This window comes from Tiliqua scincoides, chromosome 4 (assembly GCF_035046505.1).
Source record: "Tiliqua scincoides isolate rTilSci1 chromosome 4, rTilSci1.hap2, whole genome shotgun sequence".
NCBI lineage: Eukaryota > Metazoa > Chordata > Lepidosauria > Squamata > Scincidae > Tiliqua > Tiliqua scincoides.
Genome location: NC_089824.1, coordinates 25,637,979 through 25,654,777, shown reverse-complemented (window position 1 = coordinate 25,654,777; position 16,799 = coordinate 25,637,979). Strand labels below are relative to the sequence as shown.

The following is a 16,799-nucleotide window of genomic DNA, read 5'->3' as shown; positions in this document are numbered from 1 at the left end:
AAGACAAACCAAAACAAAACAAAACAAAAATTTGTTATGCAAAGCATAAGTCATAAAAATTCGTTGTGCGAGTTACCAAACTTCGCACAATGCTTTCGTTCTGCGGATTTTTCGCTGCGTGGGGCATTCATTATGCGAGGTACCACTGTATGTGTAGACAACAAAGGGAGCTCATTGGCAAACCTGGTCAGAAATCAGTACTTCTTCCATGAGAAAACAAGCATAGTGATGATATGGTGTGGGTAGGTGGTCTGCCCTCCCATGCAGATTTATCTAACATCTTAACACAGGAAATGTATCTATAGCAAAGTGTGCCCAGAGTACTTTTTTGCACATTAGTATTTCTGAACAGTAACTGAAGGACTGGGATGCTTCAAGTCCTGTCACACATATGGATAAGGAATGGGCATGAATCACTTATTGTACCTGAGTGTACATTATAGAAACTACCATATTGGGTTACATAAATCTTAGAGACTGTTTTCATTAATGGCATTTTTTAAGCTTTATATGCTTCTATCATAGAAGAGCAAAATGATGATGATGGTTAAAATGGCCAGTGGGATCCTTCAGTTGGCCAGTGGGTCCATCTGTTTATCTGTTGTAGTCTGCTGCTAAATATAAGATTGCACTGATGCAACTAAAATGCCTTCAGAATGCTGCACTATCATGTCGTCCTATAGAGGGGTCTCCAAACTTTTTAGCCAGAGGGCTGCATCAAATGTCTGGCACGGTGTTGAGGGCCAGAAAAAAAATTTAAATATAAAATGTATATAAATAAATTAGAGATGGAACTTAGAAGAGTGAATAAATGAATGAATGGGCTCATTCATTCAACTTCTCTGGCCCTTAGAACACCCTCCAGATGCAACTAGAGCATAGTTCCAGTCATGTTCAGCAAAGTGGACCAGGAGCTTTCAGGAGACAAGAGGCTGGCCAGGGGCCGAATAGAGGCTCACTGTGGGCCGCATCTGGCCCCCGGGCCGGGGTTTGGAGACCCCTGTCCTATAGTATGAAGACTGGGCCTGCATTTGGTTAAAGGACTTAAAAAACCACTTCAGAGAATGAAGAGCAGCCACTAGCCTTCATGCTTTGGGGGGATGGCAGTGAAGTGGTTGCATTTTTCAGCAACCTAGGAGTCTAGTTAACAATCTTGACCATGTGAAGGGTCAGAATAGGCTTCGGTTTTGCACCAGATAAGCTGCCACTAAGAGCAAAAACACAGTGCTTAGCTCCGTAGCTTCCTAGAATATGAACAGGCCAGATTAAAAGTGACTCAGAGATGGGGGTGTACCTGTTTTACGACATAATCCTATATATGCTGTAAGATTCTAAAAGACTCAAACCTTGCGTCACTAAATGAAATCCTTTATATGCTTACCTGGAAGTAAATTGCAGTGAACATGCTTATTTTATAGTAATGCTCATTGGGAACAGTGGCGTAGCTAACCCATTTGCTGCCCAGTGCAAAGAACATTTTGTAGCGCCCCCTCCCCACAACAAAATCAAACTTAATTAATTAAATTGGGTCTTTTTTATTTGTTAAAGTGAGTGAGAAACGTTAGTTAATATTTTGAAAAAGCAAGGACATTGAAAGTTAGGATTGGGTCATAAATTGTATGAATTAAAACTGTGTTTATTTATTTATTTATTTATTTATTTATTTATTTGCCTATTTAATTTTTTATCCAGCTTTTCTTCTGAAGGGCATCCAAAGTGGTTTACAACAATTTAAATATGTATACATGTAAAATAAAACTGTAAAATGCAATGTAAAAAAGCAGCAAACAATCACAGGCATAATGGATGAACATACAAGCACATAAAATACAATAATCAATAAAGCATAAAAGCATCAATAAAAGCAGCAGCTGTCAGGTGCTACAGAAGACTAAAATCAGAAGGCTTGCTGAAATAAAAATGTTCTCAGAGATCACTGGAGGCTTCTAAAAGGAGAGGAAACCAAAGGGGCCCTCTTTCAAACCACCCCCCCTTACTTCTGTAAATGACCACAAATCTAAAAGGCATATCTAATTTAGAGCTCAATCCTGTGCCTGTCTACTCAGAAGTAAGTCCCACTATAAGTCAGTGGAGCTCACTCCCAGGCAGTGGCGTAGCTAGTGATCATGTAGTCCGGTGCCAAGCTCAAAATGTTGCCCCAGAAGTGATGTCACAACCAAGAGTGACATCACACCTTGGCTTTTTAAAAAGTGAAAATTGGGAGGAACCCACCTCCCCTCAGCAACTCACCACCCACTTGCTTTGCTGCCTCCCCCTGTCAGTGGCATAGCTAAGGCATCTATCTGCTACCCATGTTCAAAGAAGATTTTGTAGCCCCCCCCCATGATAAAATCAAATTTAATTAAGTAAATAAATAAAAAGTGATTGGTTCCATGCTGTATCATAATAACATCTCATTGGCACTCAGAACAATCATTCTCATAGGTCAGTTTGCAGTTAAGCAAATCCACTTTTTGTTCCACAGCAGTTGTGTTTTCATTTTCTGGTTAATGGGCCATAACTTTTGATAGAATACAGATATCCCAGTGCGGTTTGTTTCATTGCATTCTGCATTAAATTACCTTTCCAATGATTTATAACATGATGGTATTATTCATACATACCATGATTTTCACAATTTTGGTCACTAGTGTCAAGTTCAGCTTGTTGCCCCCCTAAAGCTTGATGCCCGGTGCAGCTGCTACCCCCTGCACCCCCTTAGCTATGCCACGGATTGGGATTTACTCCCAGGTAAGCATATATAGGATTTCATTTAGTGATGCCAGTTTGCGTCTTTTAGAATCTGTCAGCCCCTGCAAGTTCTGAAGTTTTGTCATCAAGGCAGTCTTGAAAAGGTATAACCTGATCCATCTATAAATCCTCAGTGCAGTAACATACTTTGCCTGTACAATAAATACAACCAGTTCCTAGATTATGACTTCTCACTACCCCACACCTTCTCACTACCCCACACCTTCTCACTACCTATCCAGTCTCACATAATGACACCCACACATTCTCTAGCCAAATCTATAAGCGTTGCATGATGCAGGTAGAATACCCCAATCCAGCTATCCAAAATCTAAACTATTCCGAAATTTTTGTCCAAGGACTGTTTTCTGTAGTGTGAATGCTAGAAGGTCTTGTGCTCATTCTCATGTACAATGCAGCTACAAGCAGCAAGTTCTGTTCTCTCCTCTGTGAGGTGTACCTGTACAGACATTGTTGAAAAATGTCAAATAGGTCAGCAGACACCCATAGTGAAAAGAGCAAGAAGAAGCATTTCTCATTACATTTATGCAATTATTCCGAAATTCAGACACCTTCTGTTTCAGGCAGTCTGGGTTAGAATTATTCAACCTGTACCACTATGAAGTATTTCATGGTTGTGTAAGATTGCCAGTGTAGCAGCATCAGCTGCTACACTGACACAACAACCCAGCTCTGCTTCTGCCATTGCCCTACTATGGGTGATGATGATGCAAAGGCACAGCTGTCATCTGCACCTCCCTCATCTCTAAATGCTGATATTCTGATGCTGCAGCTCATAAGTTTGGGCTCTTGTTTTATTAAAGGCAAATAACATGCCTTAGCAAAATGATCACAAGAAAGTAAATTTTAAAATCGTTGCTGGTAATCTGTTTCCAGTGAATAAAAATGGGTTGTTACAGCTCAGCATAATACGAGCAAATTGAGAGTCATCTTTTTTGAAATAGTTAATTTAGCTCATAAACTAATTTTGAAATGGTTCTGAAATTGCTGCTGTATACCTGAAACAGATGTGGAAGAGCAAAATAAGGATATATGCAATTTCAAAGTGAAAGGAGGGAATCCAGTAATCAAAAATTTATTTTTAGCCAAGAAGAGAGACTTGTGTTCAGTGCCTTGGGCTAGGGAAAGAAATGCAGTGAACTGTAGTTGCAGTTCAAAAAAACTTCCAGTGATGTTTTTCTTGAATCTAGATATGATTGTCTTTCTCTTAAATATTTAATAACAAAAATTGTCTGCAAATTGTACACTTCTGGTAGTCACATTTTTTTTCCAAAATCTATGCCACATATTAGAAATAAATGGCAGATAATGGATGTTAAACAAAAAAAAGGCGTTCCCCTCAATTAGGAATTAACTGCCTCTCTTGAGAAAACTCTACCAAGGTGTTGCCATGACCCTTGAATGCTGAAGATCTGCAAGTTAGCCCAAGAAGAAATAAAACATCAAATTAGTTTTGACTACCTAAAATAATATGCTAGAGTATCAATCCATTTACAGCACCCAGAAGACCTTTGTTACTTTTAGAAAGAACCGTAAACTCTTTCCAACACTTGAACAATAGGAAATGAATTCTTTGTCAGTAAAAGCCAGAGGACAAACTAAACATTTTAATGGCCACTGAGGATTCAAGTGGAAGTTCAGCCTGTAGACAGCTATACAAATCACTAACAAACCATAATGAATATTGGGTGTGGGCATCAGGGTCCTGTCAGTTTTGACACCGTGTCCCAAGTAGCTTAAACACAACACTCAAGGAAAGGTGGAGACCTCATCAGGTCTCTAACATCTGGGATTTTATTTGTCATTTTGGCATACCCTAGAAGCGCAAAAGAAAGAGTAAAAGGGGATTATCCTGACAATGAAATGAGTTACTGAATCTTGTGATAATGAAAAGCAGAACAATTCTAATTCCTTTCTATAGTCCCTGAGGTAGAGGTGCGTTTATAGTTTTGCAGAACTAAATGTAGGAGGGAAGAACAGATGGCCTAAAATCTATGAAATAAGACACCATCTAATCCCAGGACTGAGTACCACTATTAATCCTGGTCAGGTTCCCTACTGTTACTTTATAATAGAGTTCAGAGTTGCTACTGATGAACTGGCATGCCCTATTTTTTTTTAATTACAAATTAAGTGTAGCTTGCTAATTTTGAGAGAGAAAATGTTCAAAACATGTAGGTCCATTAAAAATGTAGTTCTACCTGCCAGTTCACTTAGGAAAGTACAAAACAGGGATGAAAGTCAGATGGAACTAACTCAAACTATTTTGTTTCTTTCACAACTCATTTTTTTCTCCTATTGCTACATTCAAAATGGATGTAATCGCATATCCTCTGAAAAAGGAGCATGTTGTTTTTTGATTTGATGTATGTTCTGTGTATGACAGCAGTGCTTTCGAGTCCTGAGCCTTGCACTTTATATTTTACTGTAGTAAGACTGCATCCCAATATTGTTAACTGTTAAGTTAGACTTTGCTGAAGCAGCTGCTTCTGGTAAACAGAAGATGTAAGGGGGACTTGGGAGGCTAGAGACACATTCTTCTGGGAACTTCCTCTTCATAAGCCTTTTTGGGTTTGCACAACAAAAAATGGAAAGAGCTAAGGATGTATTATTATTTTAAAGCCTCCATGAGGTCTGCACATTATTTTAATCATTGGTTCCATATTTTAGTTTTTTTATTAATGCTACAATATGGTATGATATTTTTGAAATATAAAGGTCACTCTGATCTTGGTCAGCATGACTTTACTTATCATATATAGTAAACCACTCCTACGCATTCGATGTTTAACCAAAAGTGAAAAAGTGTGTGTATGATGTACTGTTCTGTGAATCAAGATTTTAAAAATTACCAAATCACTGACCATCTTGTGATTTCAAGGCTATTTAGATTCTGTGTTGAACATGGTGTACCTGCTCAGCCTTTCTTAAATTGAGATGAGCTCATTTCATTGAGATAACCATCTCTGACTTTGCTTCCGATTCATCACTGGCCTGAACTCCATTTGAACCTTGTTAGACACAAAAAGAGCAGGACTCCTATCCCAGGCTATAAAATATAATCAAGCTCTTTTGAAAAGATACATAAGAGAGAATTGCTTCCCTCCCTTTCCCAACCCCCCCAATCCACTGCCACCAGCACAGCCAATAAAGCACTCCCTGCAATGGATTACAGTAATAGATGACCCTGAATTTTTAGTGTTTGAAGTAGTCAAACAAAATACGTTCTGAAGCTGCCAAAGCTGCTGTAATGCAGGAGGGACACACATTAATGATGAATTCAAGAATTTGGTCTGTTCAAGGTCATTAATTCTGTTTACCATTGGTAACACATCTTGTGTTTTTACAGAGCCCATATGTGGCCATATACAATGCTGAAAAAATCTCTCGGTGAAGAATGGTTAATTGGTAATGTAGAAATTATAGTACTCTAGGGGAGAATGAACCATCACAAGACTCTGTTCCAAGCTAATGAGAAATCCAGTAGTCTAATTCATTGCTCTTGTTCATTGCTAGAAATGTTGCACTTAACCTGATGTCTTCTGTTTCTTTGCGCATGATATTGGTCTGGTCATTGCATCTAGCACAACATTTCCACAAACTGGACTACATGCCCCAAACCTCTGTTCTTTCATCTTTTAATGTTCAGCTGTGTGGGTCTTTCTCCTTCTGTTCCAGACCACACTGGTATTTTTTTTAATTGAGCAGTGAGAAGATCCAAGAATGAACACATGTGAGACCAGCCCTTTCTGCAGAAACATATTGGTTAGTTACAGCCAATTGCAGAGCTTCCTTCCTTGTCACTTTCCTTGTTACTCTTGAGTGAGTCTGTAATTCTAACACGGGGTGCTCAAACCCCAGTCCAGGGGCCATTTGTGGCCCTTGAGGACCCCCAATCTGGCCCACAGAGAGCCCCCAGTCTAATGAGCCTCTGAAGTCTGAAGACTTACTGGAGCCTGCACTGGCCCAACACAACTTCTCTCAGTGTGAGGGCAACTGTTTGAATTCTTGCGTGAGCTGCGGGCCAAGGGCTCTCTCTACTGCTTGCTGTTTCATGTCTATGAAGCAGCAGTGACAGCAAAGGAAAAGCTGACCTCACTTTCTGCAAGGTCTTTTATAGGCCTTGAGCTATTGCAAGACCTTCATTTACTATAAGTTCCATCTGTAATATAGTCATTTATGTAAATTTACATAAGTTTATTCAAATTTTAAATGTAAATTAATTCTTTTTTCCCAGCCCCCGACACAGTGTCAGAGAGATAATGTGACCCTCCTGCCAAAAAGTTTGGACACCCCTGTTCTAACAGATTATTCTCTCACCTTCGTTGACCCTGTAGAATGGTCAGCAGTGACTTTGGAGAAAAGGGTTAAGTGACTAATAGTAGAAATGCAGAAGAATGAAGCACATTACTATCACCAGAGGAAGAGGAAGATCACAAAGATGCAAAGAGTATTGGCTGAGCGTACATACTCACCCCCTCTCTACCTATATGGAAGCAGCTACTTTTTGATGTTATCACACAGAACTCTGATGCAGGTATAAATATTGTAGACATGTGGTTGGGGCAAATCACATATATTCCTTTCTACTCAACTTTTGCCTTAACTGCTACACTATTTTAAGCTGTGGGTACTGATCAGTTTGGAAAGACCCAAGCAGTTGGTCCTGCCTTCTTGGTTGCAGTATTCAACATGTTGCAACCGCATAGGATAGCACCACAGCAGAACAGTTCTTGCATGACTTGTGTACATTTTGAAGAGGCTGAACTGGGCCTGTTCCAAGCATCTTGAATATTCATTTAATCTTCTTACTGTTGCATGCGCATTCTCTATCTTGGGGGTAGGACCAGCGGTAAACCAAGCACGCATTCATCTGTGTGCGTTCTCTCTCTTCCTCACATGGTATCAGTTTGGTTGGAGATTGTGCAAGAAGCATTTCACGATTTCCAAGAAAGAAGCTACTATCAGCTGCAGAATGAAGCAAACACAGCTTTTGAGTCCTGCATGTGTCCTTCGGAAAACCACACTCTTGGCTGTAATAGCCTGGAGAAGTAGTTGGAGTTAGACCATAAAGCAGGATATGACTTAAATTAACATCAGTTGAGAAAGAGGCTTATCTAACTCTTGCAGATAGATGGAAAGTGGAAGGGTACTCTTAGGCTTTCTTCAGTATAGCTTCATGTAGTCAAATTAGCCAAAAATACAAAATTTATAACCATTAGATTGCTGCTCAGGACTTATATGAATTCAGTAATCTGAGATGTTGCTATATTTGTCTACCTATATTTGCCTGGACCAGTCAATTATTCTTGGGCTATGTGTTTTAATATAAAATTCACCTGAAAAGTTTTTTAAAGATTGTATAGTGGAACACCTCCTTTTGGTTTTATGAAAGTGTTATAATGTAGTCTTTATGTAATTGTTATGCAAATCTGTGTCTGGATAGCATTCATCTCATGCTTGCAGATTTTTCTAGTAGTCATAGATCATTTCCAGCTGTATAAAGAATACCTGGATATTCCTTGCTAGTGTATGTCATCCCAGTCTAATCTTTATAATGACACACAGAAGCATCCTTGTAAAGAAGCCTGATTGCCTCTTGCTACATCAGCCCAGTGGTGCATCCGACTGCTAATATAGATGAAAGTGGAGCCTGACAATGTAAGGCTGGCAGCATTTTGTAAACATCATCCAAAGCAAGTTGTTCATTTTTATTAGTCCTCCTGAAGGGCTATTTTTAAAAGTCATGAAACTGTTTGCCCATCTCGCTAAATTATTGCACTCCCGGAGAGTAATGCAAGCACTCAGCAAGTCACAGTCCAAGCAGAGCATGTTAACTTCTGCATATCACAACAGTCGTTTAGGAAGATACATGGATTCTGTAAGCTGCCATATCAAGTTGAGTTTAAATGGTTACCATGATTTAATCTGTTTAAACAGAAGACAGAATTCTGCAGTAGATATTTGAGAGAGCCCTGGGAGAGTTGCCTAAAGTCCTGTGTGTGGGTGGGGAGAAGGGAGGGGGAATTAACGGTTGTTTCATCTTTCCAACTTGAACCATCCAGTTATAGGAAAGTAACTTTATAAGCCCAGCTCGTACTTTGTAATTCAACCAGGTGCTTAGAAATCCCAAAATAAGACTCTGGGGCATGTTGAGATGTTACAGTGGTGTTTCAGCACTCCTTTCTTTTTGGATGCAAATTATCTTTGTCCACAAGTGTTGGCCTATTGGGATTTCTCTGTATGCGATGCTCCACTGAAAGAAGCTTTGCTAAAGCACATGTCTTATTTCACTCGGCATTACTCTTGCAGTATGTCCATAGCTGTCTGTCTTCAGCTGTTTTTAAGTACTTATTCTTTTAGCTTCCTTATGATTGCACTTTGTGTGACTTCTGACTGCGTATTCCTTTTTAGGGGTTTGTTTTTTTCTCCCTTTCATTAGGTGCACTGTGATTTATACAGCAAGATTTATTTCATCCCAAACAGGGAACAGAGCAGCTGAAAAAGAAAGTTATAATGTCCTCGAGGAAAATTTTTGGCTCTTAGTAGGATTTTTAAAAAGAAGTTTTTAAAAAATTGCCTTGCATCCCAATGCTGTTGCTTTGCACAATGTAAATCATCTTCATTTGAACTCATAGAGGCTTTTTATTTTATGGATCTTTGGGGTTTGAATGAAATTCATACTCCTTGGAAAGAATATTCTACTTCTACATCACTATCCCATATTCCCCTATATATAATTGAGAGTGCAATATTTCCCAATTCTGATGTTGTGTTTTTTGAAATGTGCCCCCAGAGTTGGAGGTTTTAAATATGCAAGGCCTTTTTTTTTGGACCAAACCGATATGGTATATTACTTTTCCTGGGCCAAGTAACCCAATCAGCAATTTTTAGGTGTGCCTAGGAAAAAAGTATGTGACCCCAGAATCCCATAAGAACATAAGAACAGCCCCACTGGATCAGGCCATAGGCCCATCTAGTCCAGCTTCCTGTATCTCACAGTGGCCCACCAAATGCCCCAGGGAACACACCAGATAACAAGAGACCTGCATCCTGGTGCCCTCCCTTGCATCTGGCATTCTGACATAGCCCATTTCTAAAATCAGGAGGTTGCATATACACATCATGGCTTGTAACCCATAATGGATTTTTTCCCCCAGAAACTTGTCCAATTCCCTTTAAAGGCACCCAGGCCAGATGCCATCAGGCTGGGATACAATATGCAGATCCTCTGGAACAGCGGCCTCCAAACCTGGCCCGGGGTCCAGACGTAGCCCACGTCCAACCTCTTGTCCCCTGAGAGCCTTTGATGAAAACAACTGGAGCTGTGCTGTCGTTGCACCTAGAGGGTGTTCTGAGGGCCAGAGAGGTTGCGCATTCTGAGGGCCAGAGAGGTTGCGAGAGGTATTCTAAGGGCCAGAGAGGATAGGGAGATGCTCTTTACACTCTCACATAACACCAGAACCAGGGGACATCCACTAAAATTGAGTGTTGGGAGAGTTAGAACAGACATGAGAAAATATTTCTTTACTCAGCGTGTGGTTGGTCTGTGGAACTCCTTGCCACAGGATGTGGTGACGGCATATGGCCAGATGCCGGGAATGGGAGTCCATTTGAGGGTGTGCTTTATTTCTGTGGTGTGTGTCGGTGTTGTAGCTGGAGGGGGCAAAGCACTCATTCTGGCAGGGAGCCTCAGCGAGGTGGGCAAGTGGCCCCACCGTTTGAGCCATTTCTGGCAGGGGGGAGCAAAACAGCCATACTCCCCTCCAGCTATGCCACTGATGTGTGTTGGTGCCAGGAAAAATCCTGGAAACTTTTCCTGTGATGTGCTGGTTCTGAGATATTTACTCCATACATTTAACTAAGATGCTTGTGGGGTGGAGCAATGAGAGTTCATTTCAATGTGTACTTTATTTCTGTGGCATGTGTTGGTGCTTGGAGAAATCCTGGAAATTTGAGCCCATTCATTCATTTATTCATTCAAGTTCCATCTCTAATTTATTTATTTAATTTTTTTTTCTGGCCCTCAACACCATGCCAGATACTTGATGGCCCTTTGGCAAAAAAGTTTGGAGACTCTTGCTCTGGAACATTGGAACCTGGGGCACACCTATCAAATCACACAGTTCAGCTGCTTAAGGCAGTCTTGGAGTGGTCCCATGGATCAAATCATAGAGAAAGGCAGTTGTTAGGACATCAGAGGAGTATAGTTTCTTGTATCTTTTATAGCCCAGTCCCATTCATTATTGCTTGGAAGTCAGAGTTGAAGCTCATTTCCTTTCCTAGTTAAGCAGGATCCCTAGTTAGTCTTAGTGAAGGAGGGGGCAGTTCACTTCAAAGTGAGGAGGGAGAGTGCATAGGTCAATCACAGAAAACGTGCTTTGCAGGTTTATTCTGTATTTGGGGTAGGAAGTGTGAGCAACTGTATTTTAGTCCTTAGAGAGCAATTATCAGTCATAGCACTGGTTAGATAGTCTGAGTATATGGAAGCTTCTTGTGTTTAGATGATACTGCAATTAGCTGAACTATGGTTTTGTTTCCATGAAACCATGTGGATCTCATGGTTAAGGGAAGTCCCTGTTTCACATCTGGATTTACCTTTATGTATTTATGGATTTATGCTTGGATCTAGTATCTTGTGGCTTTGCCCTGGTATGTGCACTGCTTCCTAACCCATGTAAGATGGTCTTTGACAATGGCACCTGGACAGCACTTATGCCTAGGGCCTGAAATTTTCCCTTCATTGCTATCAAATTCAATGAAAGCTTTGAGCATATATTTGTGGGGGGAAATTGGCTCATGAACATTATTGTTCTGTAATATAAACCTTAGTCTTAAGGAGCAATAACTCAATACATTATGAAATTATTCTTGGCATTATAGTTCCGTTTAGAAATTTACATTTAGGAAGCAGAGCCATTTTATTCCTAATTTCTAAAAGAGATTAATAAGCAAATCCCTCTGCTTCTCCTGCATGACCACATATTTGACCCAGGTGTATGTATGTTATACAAGGGATACAGTTCTTACTTAGAAGAGGTATCTTTTAGCAGAGGTTTGAAATCCTATTACTTGAAACAGCTGTATATCTAGGCTCATGTTTTTTTTTAATCTTTCATCTTTTATACATATTAGAAAAATAAGCCATAGGCATTGCAAATTAAATATGCTGAAATTCAATATTCACAATGACTATTCAAAAGTGGGGGGAGTAAACTCTGGCCCTTAAGTCTAGTACTTTGTACTCCTATGTCCTAAGCTGCAGTCCTGGGCATACTTGTCTGAATGTAAGTTCCTTTGAGCTCTTCTGAGTAGACATGCATAAGATTTCCCTGTTGTGTAATGTGGGTACAGTTTTGAAGGGCTTTGAACTGCAGATAGAGCTGGGTGAATTTTTAGGAGAGGTTCTCCCAAAGAAGATTCTGTATCAAAACTAGTAAATCACTTTAATATATTACAAACAATAGAAATTGCAAAACAGCATGCTGTGAAAGTGACATTTTTCTATAAAAGCTTATTAAAATAGATTTGAATTATTCTGCTAGTTTTTAACTTGTTGGCTAATGGAACTTACTTCTGAGTAGACAAGCATTAGATTGACCTGTATTTAGGTATTCTTGGCAAAAGAACAGGAAGATCAGATACACAGACTGCAATTCTAAACATGCTTACTAGGGTGTAAGCCCCATTAAACATAGTAGAAATTACCTCAAGTCAATATGCGTAGGATTGCGCTGTAAGAAATCCAAATAAATTCAAAAGCCATTTTTCTGATAGTTTGTACCCCCCCCCCCATTATTTCAGAATAAGTTGTATCGTGAGCCCATGTGCAGTTGATTATGACCCTATATGTGCTGGGCCCGATGTGATGCTCATGGTAGAGCAGGCAGTGGTGTAGCTAATGATTGTGTAGCTGCGTGCCAAGCTTGATGCTCTGGAAATGATGTCACAACTGGAAGTGATGTGATCCCCGGACTTTTTAAAAAGTGAAAATTAGCTAAGGCATAGCTAAGGCATCTATCTGCTACCTGGAGTCATAGATTTGTAGCCCCCCCCAAGACAAAATCAAATTTAATTAAGTAAATAAATTAAAAATGTGCCCCTGATTGGTTCGGGACACTGAGCTGGGGTGAAGAAGGACGTTATTTTCCCCCTGCTAAATATAAGAAGAATATCACTTGAAGAATTGCATCTTTACCCAGTTAGCAGGGTAACTGTATTATGATACATGGAAATGAGAGCTGACTCATATTAACACCTTATTGGTTCCATGCTGTATCATAACATGCCATTGCAACCTGTCAATAGCATAATAACCTGTCATTGGCTCTGAGAACAATCAGTCTCATAGGTCTGTTGAGTTCCGAAAATCTACTTTTTGTTCCATAAGGCACTTATGTTTTTATTTTTTGGTTAATTGGCCATAAATGTTGATAGAATACAGATATTCCAATGCAGTTTATTTCATTGCATTCTGTATTAAATTACCTTTTCAATGATCTCTATTACATGATGGCATTATTCATACATATCAAGATTTTCACAATTTTGGTCACTAGTGTCAAGCTCAGCTTCTTGCCCCCCTAAAGCTTGATGCCTGGTGCAACTGCTACTCTTTGCACCCCCTTAGCTATGCCACTGAGCACAGAAATGCCTTTGGGGTTGTGCTGGGCCTGCAGCCCACTCTGTTGGACTCCGTGGGCCTGAATGGTCCACAGAAATGACTGGAAGCAAATTCCGGTTTGCAGACGCAACTTCTGATTGACTGGCTGTTTCTTCCAGTCACTTCTGCAGGTTGTTTTGAGGCTTATAGAGGCCAACAGAGTGGATGGTGGGCCTGGAATGACATGGAGGAGGCCTCCGTGGCCTCCCAATAAGGCATTCCAGCACTACCAAGTGCACTGCATTGCAACCCACTGCAGAGGGCAAAGTGGGTCGCAGCCCTGAAAAGTTTAGAAACTACTACCATGGTATCTTCTTGAGCTGTGGCTGATAAGAGTTGAGGAATCAGCCCAGCAAACTAAAAACTTTCAAAATGAACTTTATTTCAGTGAAGGAAAATTCTACAAACATATTTAGAAGAGTGCTTATACATAAACAACAAAATATAATGATTTTTTTTTTATTTGTACATTAGGTATAATTAATGGCTCATCATTAATGCTTGACATCAATGACTTCCTAATTAAGACAAGTCTCCAGGAAAAAGCCAGAACTCTGGTTGGACCTTTCTGCTGTTCTGTTACTGTAGAAGCAAAGTGGTGTAAGCACAGTGGTAATCCTGGCCCAGAGCTCTCAGTTCCAAAAGTCCATGTTGATGTGAGAGGTGGACTGATGCAGGTCTGTACATGGTTATATATGACTGAAATGATGCTGAATAATTCAGTTTTTCTTTTCTTGGCAATATAAAATTGAGCAGATGAAAGAAGGCACCAGGTCTGATTTAATTTTTGAACTATGTATTTTTTATTTGAAATGTGGAAAAGAATTTTAGGTGTTAACATCTGTATCCCACTTTTCAGTCAATCTTGGTCCCGAAAGCAGGTCACATAATAGGGATACATGAAGAGATGACTTTTTAGGCATGTGAGGCAGAGCACCAAATGCTGCCCCAATCCCTCACTTGCTGCTCCCACAATCCTCCCCCTTTTCCTCCATGGCTTGGTGGCAACCTACAATGAGTCCTGCTTTTTCTCTGTCTTCCTTTTCTTCTTCTTCCTTGGTATTTGAAGAGGAGAATGGGGCAGAGGAGGAGATGTGGAGGAGAGGAAAATAATGGGCTAGAACATCTCCAAGGAGATACTCCTGCCCACCAATCTCCTTTCCTTCACTTCTGCTGTGGTTTCTCTCCCCCCCCCCCAAATTCAACTCAGTGAGTGCAAGAGGAAGAGCAGGGATGGCAGAGGTAAACAGAAGCACAGGGTGGCAGCTGCTAGGACTTGTCATTTTGCCACTTGAGGCATAGATGTCTCAGCCCTGGATAGATGGGATACTGCTCTGGTTTCTTGTAGGTGACAATTCAGAAGACACTGAAAGAGCTGCAGAGGAACTCAATGGCTGGCCAATGCAAAGATGCGAGCCCATCAAAGCAGCCAGAATCAGAACCGAATCTTAAATGATCCTAATTCAGTTTTGTGTGTGTTCTTAATTTGATCAGCAAATTCTAGACTGATTATGCTGTGCATATAGTTGCATTATATTGTGATTAGATTTATATCGCCTTCATCCTCCAACAAATTCAGAGCACTATATATGATTTTATTCAACCCTCCCTATTTTATCCTCACAACAACCCTGTGAGGTAAGTTAAACCAAGTCTCCCCAAGCTTACACTAATTCTCTGTCTAACCATTACACCACAAAACACAGTCCTACCTGGCAGCTCTGGTACGTGAATTTTAACAGTATTTTAACAGTGAATTTTAACAGAATTTTAGCAGCCTTTTAACAGTATTGTAAACATTCACAAGGAATCACTTTATACTCTTACATTGAGGAGTTTACATGATCGCTAGCATGTTCAAACACTGAACAGCGTATACCTGATTTACGTAATCCTCAACATGCATAATTTTGATCTTATATGAACATTGGTCTGTCTGTTTGCATTCTCAGTGCATTGATTGTAGCCACAGAAAAGCTACAAAGTCCTCCATTCAGACTGAGAACAACATCTCAGTTTTAGACTGTGAGCCTCAGTAACTGTTTTGATGATAAGAGGAGCCACCTGCACACTCTCCTTTGTAAACAAAGCTGGGGTCACTCCCAGTATGCTCCACATTTCCTTGTTCGTTTAAAGAGCCCTCGCAGAGGAAAGAGCAAGATTGCTGCATTCCAGAACACAGTGATCTCATCCCTTCCTCCCTGCTGACTCTTGAAACAAAAGAAGAAACATGGAACATGATGGGGGTGATCCCAGCTTTGTTTACAGAGGGGCAAGTGTGAGTGACTCAGAATACATAAAAACTGACTACATAAGGGCACTGGCCTAGCTAGAGAGAGGGCGGCGCACTAAGTTTTACAGGGAGCCTCCCCCCAGGCAAGCAGCCCCTCCCCTGAGAGCCATTCACCTCCGTCCCCCCCCCTGCCAAAATGGCTCCCAATGGGAGGGGGAGGGGACGCTTGCACGCTGCGGGAAGGATCCCTGCAAAACTTCTAGTTTTGTGCCCCATCCCCCCTCTAGCTACAGCAGTGCATTAGGGTGCCTGGAACTGAACTGTTACGTAAGTCAAGGAGGGCCTATATGCAACTGACTTTATAGCTTTTTAAGTTGCCTATAATGGGAGGAGGAACCTGAGGACATAATTTGATCAGTTGCTAGTAGTCAGTGGACACTAGAGAGAGAATGGGGTGCTCCTATGTGTCACCAAGTGAAAACTGGGATTGATATGTGCATTTCTTATGGTTGCATGATATGGTGGAAAAAAGAAAATCCCTGGAGTTTGCTTTTCCAAGGAAGAAACACGTTCTCTTCCAAATATCTAACAATCAATGGAAATGGTTGGAGGAAAGGACATGCAATCCCATAGGCTAACTCAATGATTCTCTGAAATTTTGTTAACCAAAGATTATTGGTGGAGAATATTTCAGCATCTAGTGATCTTGCAAAAATCACTTTTGAGCAAATGGTCTGGCAAGGATCATATTTTTATTACCCTTCAACAAGAACTACAGTAGCAGAAACCAATGAATTGTTGGTTCAAGAAGAATGAAGCAATGTAGCTTTTCCTGAGGCAGCAGAAGCGCTGCTCTTGTCATGTCATGTCAACCCATTTTGTTATTTGTGCAAATAGTAAAATGCCTGGTTGCCCATGCTTACCACCTCCTGACCAGTACCAATGCAGAGCATGCTTGTACCCTCTCTGTATCTGCATTCCATGTCGCTTATTGACAATGCTTTGGTCCCTGCCTGTTTTGTTTCTCAACTCTGGGGAGAATTTAGAGGTTGCTAAAATCCCATGCCATTCTTCTTTCTCTCTTTTTGTTCAACCTTTGTTAAAGTCAAGATAGCTGGTGTTTCTGTTTGT

The 16,799-nt window shown here is 40.5% G+C and overlaps 1 protein-coding gene across 4 annotated transcripts in view; it reads left to right on the top strand.

Moving 5' to 3' along the window:
• VPS13B (vacuolar protein sorting 13 homolog B) overlaps positions 1-16,799 on the top strand; it is a 494,765-nt gene that overhangs the window by 381,724 nt on the left and 96,242 nt on the right. For all 4 annotated transcript variants that reach the window (XM_066626564.1, XM_066626562.1, XM_066626565.1 and 1 more), the window contains exon 37: positions 13,910-14,112. In XM_066626564.1, the coding sequence (XP_066482661.1) occupies positions 13,910-14,112 (203 nt within the window). The remainder of the gene's footprint in view (positions 1-13,909; positions 14,113-16,799) is intronic.